Source organism: Narcine bancroftii, chromosome 3 (genome assembly GCF_036971445.1).
Source record: "Narcine bancroftii isolate sNarBan1 chromosome 3, sNarBan1.hap1, whole genome shotgun sequence".
NCBI classification, from domain to species: domain Eukaryota; kingdom Metazoa; phylum Chordata; class Chondrichthyes; order Torpediniformes; family Narcinidae; genus Narcine; species Narcine bancroftii.
This window is the reverse complement of record NC_091471.1, coordinates 278,583,406-278,597,561: the sequence shown is the minus strand read 5'-3', so window position 1 is coordinate 278,597,561 and position 14,156 is coordinate 278,583,406. Positions and strand designations below refer to the sequence as shown.

At 49.1% G+C, this 14,156-nt stretch overlaps 1 protein-coding gene across 5 annotated transcripts in view; it reads left to right on the top strand.

The window, feature by feature from the left end:
• Positions 1–14,156, top strand: part of drc3 (dynein regulatory complex subunit 3) — a 74,761-nt gene that overhangs the window by 53,330 nt on the left and 7,275 nt on the right. For 3 of the 5 annotated variants that reach the window (XM_069928275.1, XM_069928278.1, XM_069928276.1), the window contains exon 10: positions 11,058–11,129. The exons of 1 other annotated variant lie outside the window; for it this stretch is intronic. In XM_069928275.1, coding sequence (XP_069784376.1) covers positions 11,058–11,129 — 72 coding nt within the window. The remainder of the gene's footprint in view (positions 1–11,057; positions 11,130–14,156) is intronic. One more of the 5 variants, XM_069928279.1, reaches the window with a different exon arrangement.

Below are 14,156 nucleotides of genomic sequence, written 5' to 3'. Positions count from 1 at the left end.
GGCTGTCTGGATAAAAAAATTGGCTTGCAGGAAGAAGACAGAGTAGTGGTGGAAGGGAGGTCCTCTGCATGGAGGTTAGTGACTAGTTGAGGGCCACAGGGATCAGTTCTCGGTCCCTTGCTCTTTGTGATTTTTATAAATGATCTGGAGGATGATACAGAAGGTTGGGTGAGTAAGTTTGTGGATGACACAAAGATTGGAGGAATTGTAGATGGAGCCGAAGGTTGTCAGAGGTTGCAAGAGAACACAAACAGGATGCAGTGTTGGGTGGAAAAATGGCAAATAGAGGATTGGAAAATGGCAAATCAGGAGAAAGAGGACAAGTGTGAGGTGATGGATTTTGGCGGGACAAATCAAAAACCTGAGTACAGGGTTAACGGACGGTTAATTAAGAGTGTGGATGAACAGTGAGATCTTGGGGTTCATGTTCATAAAATCTCTCAAAGTAGTTGCTCAGGTTGATAGGATAGTTAAAAAAGCTTATGGAATTTTGGGCTTCATTAATAAGGGGATAGTATATAAGAGTAGAGAAGTCATGTTCCACCTTTATTAGTCTCTTGTGAGACCACATTTGGAGACCAGTTCTGGTCGCCTCATTATCGGAAAGTTGTGGAGGCTATGAAAAGGTTGCAGAGGAGATAGACCAGGATGTTGCTTGGATTGGAGGGAATGTCTTATGAGTCAAGGTTGGCTGGGAGTTTTCTCTTTGGAATGTGGAAGGATGAGAGGGGACTTGATTGAAGTCTACAAATTACGAGAGGCATAGATAGGTTTGACAGCCAATACCTGTTTCCTAGGGTGGGAATAACAACCACTAGCGGACACAAATATAAGATTAAGGGAGAGAAATATAGGGGAGACATCCTGGGTAAGCTGTTTTTTTAAAGAGTTGTTGAGGCCTGGAATGTATTGCCAGGAGTGGTGGTAGAGGTTGAAACATTAGGGGCCTTTAAAAGACTGTTAGGTACCACATGGACAAAAGGAAAGTAGAGGGTTTGGAGGGTTTAGCACTTTTATATGGTTTGGCACAACATGGAGGGCCTCTGTACAATGCTGTAATGTTTTAATTTTAAAAAGGGAATATCTATCATCTACAGAGGAATTTAGAAATAAGAATGGAAAATATGGTAAGTGTGGTGATACACCACTAGCCTACTGCAGGGGGCAATCTCTGTGCCTGCAAAGAAGATCACCGGAGGACAGACCACACCTGGCCGACTGTCAATCAGCTGACCTGAATAGACCTAACTCCACCTGGCTGGCTGTCAATCAACCGTCTGGGATATAATCCTGAGACGGCCCTTCCCGAGTCAGTCACTCGGGATCCACCAGTACAGCTACCACTGTAGCAGGGACTTTTAACTGAATAAAGCCTGTTGTACAGTCTTTCTTGAGTTTTGTGTCTACTTACTACTGCAGCAGTGCATCATAATTTATTCAGTTATAAATTTAGGCCTGCTATGGAAAAGATCCTAACCGTCGGGAACCTAGAGATCGACCCTTGCCACCCGGAAGCCCAAGCACGCTTCGAAATCTGGAGGCAGTCGAGGCAGTCAACCAGGCACACTCTGATGTGGTGAACCCGGACCAAAAGAAACTCTCTGTGCTCCGCACAAAGCTGGGTTCCCATGCCTTCCAGGCCCTCAAAGACTGCACAGAGTATGCGGAAGCAATGGCTACCCTGGAGGCCATGTACAAGCCCCCAATGAACGTGGTCTACACCAAATACCTCCTGAGTATTCTGGCCCAGCAGCCAGGTGAGACAGCCGAAGCCTACCTGGGAGCCCTGCGTGAGCTAGCTTGTCCGTGTCTGGCAGAGCCTGGGGTGAACGAAAAGTAAGTTGAGAGATTGGTAAGGGTTTATGTTTGAGGTCTGCTCTCTTGCCAGAAGTTACTAGAAGTTGATATCTACTCCCTGGCCCGAACTAAAGAGGTAGTCCACTCCTTGGAGGCTGCAGCCCTCCATGCCGAAGCCTTCGACTCCCGACTTCCCCAAGCCCCCACGTGGACAGCCCAGACAGCAACCATGCCACAGGGACTGCTGGTAGATGAAAGCATCGCTGCATGTGCCCTGTGCCCGTGTAAGTACTGTGGGTCCTGTTGTGGGTACCGTTGTGGGTCAGATCGACAATCGCGCCGAAACTGGCCGGCGAGAAACCTGTTCTGTTCGCGATGTGCCAAGAAAGGCCACTACGCAAAAGTATGCCTTTCTACGGCCCATTACGATCACCTCGCTGCCCCCTGGATGCTGCCATGTGTGAGGGCTGGGCGTCACCATTACTCACCCAGCGACCTATCCTTCTCGCCAGCCCCACTGCCAGCCCCAACGGGTACTGCTGCATGCTTGCCACAAGCTGCGCCCTACCCAAAGTCTCGCCAGCCAAGGCCAGCGAAGACGTCATTTCCGCCATCACAGATGACGTGATTTCCTCCAACACAGAGCGCGATGACGTTAACTCCCCCTGAGCAGGCAGCACGACATGGTAAAGCCAGCCATGCCATTGCCATACGCACCTACAAGGTGCCGCCATCTTGCATCGGCCGAGTACCACTGTCATCTTGGGCCTATCAGGCCGATCCAGCACACAACCCTACCTCCCATCCAGAACTGGACGAAGACTATGTGGTCAACACGGGTGCCGACCAGACTGCCCTCCCAACGCACCCAAAGCCTGCGGATGCCACTGACCATCACTCACCTCCATCGACGTACCCCACACCTGCAAAGGACTCCACCGGCGCCACTCGCCTCAACTGTCAGGAAGCAGCAACTCTGACCCCGAGATGGTCCTAGTGGCCACTACACTAAAGAGAGACATCCCACATGGCCTCAGGCGCTCCATGATGGACTTCGCTAATAACGGTCAGGTAACAAAATTCTTTTTGACAGTGCCAGCACCGAAAGCTTCATACCCCCAAACGTGGCCCAAAATTTGAGATTTAAATCAACCCTACGAGCTTTGCTATCGCTTTCGCCACCCAGGACTGCTCCATAAAAACCTTTAGGCGCTGCTCTGTTGATCTGACTTGGGGTGGGTGGGTGGGTGGGTGGGTGGCGGGGGTGGCGCACGCGTGCGGGAGAAAGACATACAATCGGTTCAGGCTATGTCAATCAGCTGATATCAGCAAACTCTGTGCCCCGGTCCTCCTAAGCTTAGATTTCCAGTGCCACCTACAGAGCATCACCCTCGCTTTCAATGGGCCCCTACCCCTGCTCACGCTCCACAGCGCACCGTCCGACCAGCCCAGCTGCGGCCTCTCCACACCGCGCATCACCCCTCCTGCCCTTTTCTCCTACCTACACCAGACTGCAAACTGATAGTGGCCAGAACCAGGTGCTATTGCGCAGCTGATAGAGAATTAATTAAAGCGGCTCGTGGCGGAGGGCATCATGGAACCCAGCACCAGCCCATGGAAGTCCTGGTGGTCAAAGGAGGCAGCAAACAGAGAATGGTCATAGACTACAGTCAGACAGTTAACCGGTACACCCATCTGGATGCCTACCCCTTACCCAGGATAACCGACATGGTCAACGAGATACCCTACTACAGGGTCTTCTCCACAATTGACCTGAAGTTGGCCTATCATCAGCTCCCGATCCATGCATGGGAAAAGCCCTACATCGCCTTCAAGGCAGACGCCCGTCTTTATCAGTTCAACCGGGTTCCATTCGGGGTCACTAACGGGGTCTCTCTTCCAGCGCAAAATGGAGCACATGGTAGACCAGCACAAGCTGAGAGCAACTTACCCATATCTGGATAATGTCACCATCTGCGGCCATGACCAGCAGGACCATGATGCCAACCTGGAGAGATTTCTCTGGACAGCTGAGGAGCTGACCTCACTTATGGCAAAGAGAAGTGTATGTTCAGCACTACCCGCCTCACCATCCTGGGGTACATCGTGGCACATGGTGCCATCGGCCCAGATCCAGAGTGCATGTGCCCATTAATGGAGCTACCCCTCCCACACATGCTCAAGGCCCTCCACAGGTGCCTCAGCCTTTTATCTGACTACTCCCAGTGGGTTCCCTGCTTCTCGGACAAGGTCCACCCACTGGCCCAGGGCACCACCTTTCCCCTCGCACCTGAGGCGCAGGCAGCCTTTACCTGCATCAGGCGGTACATCGCAGACGCCACGATATATACAGTGGATGAGAACTCTCCGTTTCAGGTGGAGTGCGATGCCTCGGATGTGGCCCTTGGCGCCACCCTCAACCAGGAGGGGCGACTGTCACCTTCTTCTCCAGGACCCTCCACGGTTCTGAGCTCAGGTACTCTACCCTTGAAAAGGAGGCCCAAGCAATCGTGGAAGTGGTCCGCCACTGAGGTCACTACCTGGCAGGCAGGAGGTTCACCCTCCTCACCGACCAGTGTGCAGTGGCATTCATGTTCAGCACCACTCACACAAAGGCAAGATCAAAAATGACAAGATCTTGTGATAGAGAGTCGAGCTAGCAATATTCAGCTATGACATCCAGTACTGAGCGGTGTTAGGTCTGCTTTGTTCATGAATGAGTGAGACAAACACCAGACTGAGTCGAAATCAGGGTTCTTTGTTCTTTATTACCGGATTGTAACACTTGCGACTAACAATGTTAGTCGGAGAATGCATTCTGCCGTTATCAGCAAAATGGTGATTTTTTATACCCTTGGATACATGCTTAGAACATCATCATATCATTACTTGTCCAATGACTAAAACTGTTGCTATCCTTTCCCTGCTAGCTTCCTGCCTCTCAATCCATCAATGTCTCTCTTATCTTGTAAGTACAAGGATGCATTCACATCTTGTTACAGCCCTGTACAGGGTAACTCCTTACACATTCCCATCTCATGATGTTTTACCTTACAGCGGGGAAGTTCAATTACTCCCCCGACGCCCTATTCTGGACCTAGGCATCGGCCCAGGCCAATCAGCTGCAGGCACTCCACGAATCCCTCGCCATCCAAGAAGTCTGAGGCATGCCGGGTCTGCACGGAATGCAAGCCTCACTTCTTCCACCCACCCCAGGCCCACGTCGTGAAGGGCACCCGGCCCTTCGAACACTTCATTATTGACTTCAAGGGCCCCCTGCCTTCCACGAACTGGAATGTCTACTTCCTCACAGTGATAGACAAGTACTCTCATTTTCCCTTTGTCATCCCATGCCCAGACACCTCCACAGCCACTGTCATCAGGGCACTGACACAGATCTTCACTCTGGCTACCCTGCGTTCATCCACAGCGACTGGGGGTCCAGCTTCATGAGTGTGGAGCTGCGCCAATACCTGACAGCAAGGGGCATCGCAACTAGTCTCACGACTAGTTACAACCTGAGGGGGAATGGGCAGGTGGAGCACAAAAATGGGGTAATCTGGAAGGCAGTCCTCCTGGCCTTTAAGTCAAAAGGCTGGTCTATGGACTACTGGCAGGATGCCCTCCCTGAGGCACTCCACGCCATCAGGTCACTCCTGTGCATGGCTACCCACGAGACCCCTCACGAATGCCTGTTTTCATTTCCCCAGGAAATCTGTGACTGGAATCTCCCTCCCAGCATGGCTCAAGTCTCTGGGACCGGTGCTCTTGCATGAACACGCATGGGCCAACAAGGCCGGCCCCCAGTAGAGCAGGTGTTCCTCCTACACGCCAACCACAACTACGCCTATGTCAGGTACCCCAATGGCCGGGAGGACACCGTCTCAACCAGGAATCTGGCTTCAGCGGGAGCACCCACCTCGCCACAGCAACCTCCACCACCCCAGGACCACGTCGGCCCGCTGCGTCTTCCCCATCTCGAACACTCATTGCACATGGGGGATGATGCTTCTCCCCGCCCCTCCAACTGCTCACACACTTGCAGATCCAGGCTGCCCCGGCCACTCCACCGCGCTGCGCCACACCAACCACCCTAGTGCCCATCTAGCCCTCAGACACCCAACATGCCCTCAACGACTTTTGATCAGGAGCCAACCCTGCAATGGTCACAGAGACTCTGACGGCCGCCAGACCATCTAAACCTGTAAATGCACATATACCACCTAAGAATTGTAATATAGAGATACAGCACAGCAACAGGCCCTCTGGCCCACAAGTGATTAATTAATCTTCTATCTTTGGAATCTGGGAGGAAAGTGGAGTTCTCTGAAGAAACCCACATTTCCACAGGCAGAACATACAAAATCCTTACAGACAGCACTGGATTCGATCCTGGGTCGCTGGCACTGTAGTAGCGTTGCACTGTAGTAGCGTTGCACCGTACTAGCGTTGCACCGTACTAGCGTTGCACCGTACTAGCGTTGCACCAACTGCTACATGTGGAGAGAGAAGCAGAGTTAATGTTTTGCATCGGAACAAGAAAAAGTAAACTCAGTATTTTACAAGCCATTACGGAGTTGGGCAGAAATGGTTGGGGTTGGGTAGAAGATACTGGAGGAATGACAAAAATGTATGAACCCTCTTCTAAGTACTAATTGTTTTCTGTATTGAAGGTGTACTATTCCACAGAACTACTGGTACTAATTGGCCTTGAGCACCAGATTTGTATGCACATTCATCAAGTGTGAACTTGGACAGACTGATCAACAATGAACAACTGTGTGGAGGCCAGAACCACCTGTAATCTTACATTTACCCCATATAAAGAAATGGGATTTCATGCCACAACTGCAGGAAGACGATGGAGAATTGGAATTCTGCATTAAAACAATAGTTCGAGGGGCTCAGCAGGCAGGCAGCTTCTGCCAAGGGTCAGGAGATAATTGATATTTCTGCTTGAGACCCACACTAGTCCCTTGACCTGAAACATTGTCACTCTTTTCCTCAGTAGTTGCTACCTGACCAGATGAGTTCCTCCAGTAGTCGGCTTTTTGCTCCTGATTCCAACACCTGCAATCTCCTGAGTGTCTCTAGAAAATGTTTATTTCCCCTCTTCAGCTCAGGGTTGGTCAGCTGGTACACTAAAAAGTAGAATTAATCACAACATTTATCAAAAGGATTGTGAAATGTGAAGGTAACTCACTTGCTGAACTGCACGTTACCCAAAACAAGTTTCTTGTACAAACATGAACGAGGAGTGGGAGAGGGCAACTTAGCTACTCAAACCTGCTCTACCATTCAGTAAGGTTTCATCACCATGTAATGTCAATAGCTCATTCCTATCTATTCTGGTAACCTTTAACTCCCTTGTTAATCATATGTCTATCTCTACCTCAAAATAAATTCAAAAATTTGACCCACCAGCCCTTGAGGGTTCCAAAGGCTCACTAATTCCGGGACAAATCTTCACTTCATCTCTTCAATGGGTACTATTATTTTTGGACAGAGATCCCATTCTAGATACTCCCACGGATGAAACATCCTTCCCACATTCATCATCATGACTCTTCACTATCTTTTGTTTCAATCAAACCAATTGTCATTCAAGTCAGTGAAATGAACTGGAAAGGGTATAACTGGTCCTGGACCAGATGGATCGCACCCTTGGTTCTGGAAGAGATTGTGGAGACATTGGAAATGATATTTCAAGAATCAAGAGATTCTGGTATGGTCCCAGAGGACTTGAAAATCGCAAATGTCACCTCTCTGTTCAAGCAGCAGAAAGTATCTGACCCAACAAGGTCGGGTCAGATACAGCAATGAGCTCTCTGAACCCTTCTCCATTAACAATGGCGTGAAGCAAGGCTGTGTTCTCGCACCAACCCTCTTTTCAATCTTCTTCAGCATGATGCTGAACCAAGCCATGAAAGACCCCAACAATGAAGACGCTGTTTACATCCGGTACCGCACGGATGGCAGTCTCTTCAATCTGAGGCGCCTGCAAGCTCACACCAAGACACAAGAGAAACTTGTCCGTGAACTACTCTTTGCAGATGATGCCGCTTTAGTTGCCCATTCAGAGCCAGCTCTTCAGCGCTTGACGTCCTGCTTTGCGGAAACTGCCAAAATGTTTGGCCTGGAAGTCAGCCTGAAGAAAACTGAGGTCCTCCATCAGCCAGCTCCCCACCATGACTACCAGCCCCCCCACATCTCCATCGGGCACACAAAACTCAAAACGGTCAACCAGTTTACCTATCTCGGCTGCACCATTTCATCAGATGCAAGGATCGACAATGAGATAGACAACAGACTCGCCAAGGCAAATAGCGCCTTTGGAAGACTACACAAAAGAGTCTGGAAAAACAACCAACTGAAAAACCTCACAAAGATAAGCGTATACAGAGCCGTTGTCATACCCACACTCCTGTTCGGCTCCGAATCATGGGTCCTCTACCGGCACCACCTACGGCTCCTAGAACGCTTCCACCAGCGTTGTCTCCGCTCCATCCTCAACATCCATTGGAGCGCTCACACCCCTAACGTCGAGGTACTCGAGATGGCAGAGGTCGACAGCATCGAGTCCACGCTGCTGAAGATCCAGCTGCGCTGGATGGGTCACGTCTCCAGAATGGAGGACCATCGCCTTCCCAAGATCGTATTATATGGCGAGCTCTCCACTGGCCACCGTGACAGAGGTGCACCAAAGAAAAGGTACAAGGACTGCCTAAAGAAATCTCTTGGTGCCTGCCACATTGACCACCGCCAGTGGGCTGATAACGCCTCAAACCGTGCATCTTGGCGCCTCACAGTTTGGCGGGCAGCAGCCTCCTTTGAAGAAGACCGCAGAGCCCACCTCACTGACAAAAGGCAAAGGAGGAAAAACCCAACACCCAACCCCAACCAACCAATTTTCCCTTGCAACCGCTGCAATCGTGTCTGCCTGTCCCGCATCGGACTGGTCAGCCACAAACGAGCCTGCAGCTGACGTGGACTTTTTACCCCCTCCATAAATCTTCGTCCGCGAAGCCAAGCCAAAGAAGAAGTGACTGGGAAGATGTTGGAGACCATTGTCAAGGATGAGGTTATGGGGTATTTGAAGGCGCATAACCGGATAGGCCAATGCCAGCATGGTTTCCTTAAGTCTTGCTTGACAACCTATTAAAATTCTTTGAAGTTGCAGCAGGCTAAATAAGGGAGATGTGTATTTTGATTTTTCAGAAGGCATTTGACAAGGTGCTGCACATGATGCTACTTAACAAATTAAGATCCCATGGTATAAAAGGAAACTTCCATCATGGGTAGAACACTGGCTGATTGGCAAGAACCAGAGAGATGGAAGACAGGGTTGGCTGCCAGTTGCTAGTGGTATTCTATAGGGTCGGTGTTGTATATTAATGATGTTCATTATGGAATGAATAGTTTTGTGGCCAAGTTTGCAGATGATACGAAGATAGGTGGTGGGGCAAGTAGTGTAGAAGAAATGGAGGCTGCAGAAGGATTTAGACAGATTAGGAGAAAGGGCAGAGAAGTGGCAAATGAAACATAAGGTCAGAATGTGCACGGTCAGTAGAAAAAATTAATGGGAAGACTTTTTTAAATGGGGAGAAAATTGAAAATGCCCAGATGCAAAGGAACCTGGGAGTCCTAGTGCAGGTTAGCCTGAAAGTAAACCTGCAGGTTGAGTCGGTGGTGAAGAAGGCAAATGCAATGCTGGCATTCATTTCAAGAGGAATAGAATATAAGAACAGAGATGTGATGTCGAGCCTTTAAGGCCCTGGTGAGACCTCACTTGGAGTATTGTGAGCAGTAGTAAGAAAGGATGTACTGACTGATGTTGGAGAGGGTTCAGAGGAGGTTCAGAAGGTTAATTCCAGGGTTATTATACGAGGAGCATAGCTCTTGGTCTGTTCTCATTGGAATTAAGGAGAATGAAGATGGGATTGGGGGGGGGGGTGGGGTCTCATTGAAACCTTTCAAATGTTGAAAGGCTTGGCAGAGTAGATGTAGAAAGGTTGTTTCTCATGGTAGAAGAGTCAGGGACAAGAGAACACAACTTCAAAATTGAAGGGTGTCTGCTTAGAATAGAGATGCATAGAAATTTCTTCAGTCAGAGAGTGGAATTTGTTGCCACAGGCAGTTGTGGAGGCCAGATCATTGGATGTATTTAAGGCAGAGATTGATAGATTCTTGATTAATAGCCAGGCATCAAAGTGATGGGGCAGGGGCAGGCAGTAGGGCTGTGAGGAAATGGATCAGCTCATGACTAAATGGTGGGCCAGACTCATTAGGTGGAATAGCCTGTTTCTGCTCCTATGTCTTATGGTCTGAAATGGTTGAGATCTCTGTGACACATCACTCATTATATATGGCCATCTACTGAACAGTCCATTGTTTCCAATTTGCCAGTTAATTTTCTATCCATGCCAATATATTGTCTCTTACATCTTACCAGATGTCTTCACTGTTATCTCAACCTTGGCTGAGCCACTATTCAACTGGTAACCACATGCTTGGTTAAAGGTAGATGGATCTGTTCTACAAATATCAAAATATGGCATTTTCATAGCTTCAAAGATTTGCCATCCAAAATTGGGCAGGAAATTCCACACATGGGGAAAATCACAAAATGCTTTCCTAGTCATGGAGCACCAGTTCCTTATATTTCAGTTTTAGATTCAGCTTTGACATTTACATTGTATTTGCAGGTTTTCTTTCCTGTGTCACAGAAGATTGCAATGTTGGAATCTGGACCAAAAACAACCTGCTGGGGGAACTTGGTGGGCTGAACAATATCAGTGCTGGACCTCTATTGATGCTTCTCAACCCATTGAGTTCCTCCAGCAGCTGTTATTTTAGATATACAGCACAGTAACAGGCCCTTTTGGTCCACTAGCCCATGCTGCCCAATTACACCCAATTGACCTACAACTCCTAATACATTTTAGGTTGTGTTTTGCTTTGTGTGTGTGTGTGCTTTATTATGAAAGAGTAAGGCAGCAGTGTCCAAAATCCTAACACAGGACTATGTTAGAAGCTAACAATTAGGTTGATGCTGGATATTCTTAGAGGGAGAATGGGCTGTAAAAAGTGAAGGTGTTCCACTGTATTGTAGCCCAAAAGCAGATGGAAATGGAACAGAAGATTGGGAACTGATTTCAATGCAGTGAGAATATGCACCAGTCAGCACTTTCTGGAGAGGAACGTCAGATGCTGGTTATTTTACGTTATTTGTTCATGTTGCTTTTTTTTGGATCTTGCAGGAAACAACCAGAGAATTTGAACGCAATATTTCAGAAATTGTTTCAACCTACATTGAAAATGTACAAGCTCTATATCCTTTACTGTAAATGCTTTGTTCTCAGTACCTTAACATGGGGGAATGGGAGAAGCTGATAGATCCCATGGAAAACTAAGTGCAAGCCACATATCATGGGCTGCATCCATTCCATTTATTTACCTCGGGGAACTCTTTATGTAAATGATCCTGTAGCATGATCAATAACCATACAAGCTAGAGATCAAAGGTTTTAATATCCTGAAACATCAGGCTCGTCTCTGCATGCTGCTGGCCTGGATCCAAGGTTGGTATAGGGCTATCAGCCTTTATTGGGAACCTACAGGGAAGAGTTACAGGGTCAGAGGTGGACTAGCCTGTACAGTCGAGTGAGGTCTCACCTGCACTTCTGTGTTCCACCACATTCACCCCTTCCAAGGGGTGAAGCAGGACAGAGTCCATCATTACCAGTTGTGCAGTCTAATAGTTTACAGTCTTTAATAGTTCTTAGATTCAGCCAATTCAGTGGCTTTATCCGCCGCTGTGATCGCCGCAATACCGGTTGCATCGTTTGCTCCTGCAGGACGGTGACCTGTATGATGGACTGAATGTTTGGGGACTGAACTGTGTTGGTCTGGAGGTGTTGGTGGTTCTTTTTGTGGTTGTAAGGGTGGTGGGGTAGTGGGGGTGGGGGTGGAGGCTGGAGGGGTAGTGGGGGTGGGGGCCGGAGGGGTAGTGGGGGTGGGGGCCGGAGGGGTAGTGGGGGTGGGGGCCGGAGGGGTAGTGGGGGTGGGGGCCGGAGGGGCGGTGGGGGGGTGGAGGCCGGGGGGAGGCTGAAGTGGACATTCTTCTGGATGGTAGAAGGGACTAGCCGGTCACTGATGTAAATTTCCCTGCCAGGTCCCCCGTTTGAGCCAGGTCCCCCGTTTGAGCCAGGTCCCCCGTTTGAGCCAGGTCCCCCGTTTGAGCCAGGTCCCCCGTTTGAGCCAGGTCCCCCGTTTGAGCCAGGTCCCCCGTTTGAGCCAGGTCCCGAACGGACATAGTGTCTTCTCACCTGTCCAGGTTCTGTATGTGGACGCGGTGGGGGCTTACATGCAGGAGGTGCACTTTCTCAACCAGTGGGTCCGTCTTGTGAGTCATTACACGTCTGCAGAGAAGCAGTAGCCCTGGGGTCATCAGCCAGACCGGTAACATGGTTCCTGACGCTGACTTCCTAGGGAAGGAGAACAGTTTCTCATGTGGTTGGGACCTGGTGGCACGTAACGCCTCCGGGAGGACTCTTGCCACTGGGAGACATCATGCTGTTCTCCCTTTCCCGCTGCCCATTCCCATGGGGGTTGTAGCTGGTGGTTCTGTTTGTGGCTATACTTTGGATAGTAAATATTGGTGCAACTCCTCACTCATGAATGAGGACCCCCCACCCCAGTCACTGTGATTGTAACTGGGGTATTCGAACAAGGTAAAGTGGGCTTCAATAACCGTGGGCATGGTCATATCCAGCGAATGGGAAATGTGAATACTCATCAATGATATTCAGGAAGTACTCATTCTGATTCGTGGAAGGAAGGGAGCCTTTGAATTTCATACTGAGACATTCAAAGGGGCGAGTGGCCTTGATCAGCTGAGCTTTCTCTGGCTGGTAGAAGTGTGGCTTGCACTCCACGCACACTGAGTAGTTACAGCTCCCTGATTTCCACCGAATGGGGAGGTTGTGGGTACCCACAGTGGTAGAGCCTGGTAATCCTGGGGTAATCCTGGGGTGGCAAAGGCTATCGTGGAGAAGGCTATCTACCTGTGCCCTGGTGCAGGTTCCCCAGAACAGGGCATCAGGTGGCTCATTGAGCTTACCAGGCTGGTACAAGATCTCATAATTGTAGGTGTACAGTTCAATTTTCTACCTCATGATCTTGTCATTTTTAATTTCCCCAGCTGTTGTTAAACATAAATGGGATGACTCTCTGGTCCAGCAGCAGGGTGAACGGTCAGCTGGCCAGATAGTGCCTCCAGTGGCGCACAGCCTCCACTATAGCTGGTGCCTCCTTCTTAATATCCAAGTGCCTGAGTTCAGGGCCCTGGAGGGACTGGGAGAAGAATGCCATGGGCCTGCCTGCTTGGTTCAGCATGTCATCCAGGGTAAAATTGGAGGCATTGCTCTCCACTTGGAAATGGATGGATTCAATAATGGCATGCATTGCCACCCTGATAACCTCATCCTTAATGCCCTTGAAGTCCTTACAGGGGAAACGTGGTGGTTTTTACCAGTGGGTGGGCCTTGTCTGTGTAATTGGGGATCTATTGGGCATAATGAGAGAAAAACCCCAGGCACCTTTTTAAGGCCTTGATGTTTTAGGGCAGTGGGAGTTCCAGAGGGGATTCATGTGCTCGGGGTCGGAGTCGGAGGCAATGACTCCATGTTCCACCATGCGGATAAAGCCACCGGACTAGCTGAATCTGTGAACTATTAAAGACGGCAGGACCAGTAACTTTGAAAACTGTCCTGCTTCACCCCTCTGTACTTTATCTAAAAAGGAAGGGGTGAATGTGGTGGAACATGGTAGTGCAGGTGAGACCTCACTCAACTGTACAGGCTGGCCCACCTCTGACCCTGTAACTCCTCCCTGTAGGTTCCCAATAAAGGCCGATAGCCCGAGTCTCCTCCCTCTGTACCAGTCTTTGATCCAGGCCAGCAGCATGTAGAGACGCACCTGACATTTCAGGATATTAAATTGTAGTGCAATCAATAACCACAAGCAGACACGAAGCTAGTGATCAAAGGCTTTAATACCCAGGCAAGTTAATCCATTCCTAAGTACAGCAGATTATGCAATAATAAAACGTGCAGGTTGCAGGGTTACAAAGACAAAGTTCAGGATACAGAGAAAAGTACAGGGACATCGCCTTTTAACAATGAGAAGCCCATTTTCCTGATAACACAGGAAAATAATTAAACCTAGATATTTGGGTTTTCAAGCTCATAACCCTTTGGACAAAAGTCCAGATGTGTGGAGCAATTACAATAGAACCACTGCCAATATTTAGTAGGAAATGGTCTTCATCAGGAAGTTGTTTATTTTTTTTTTGGTCT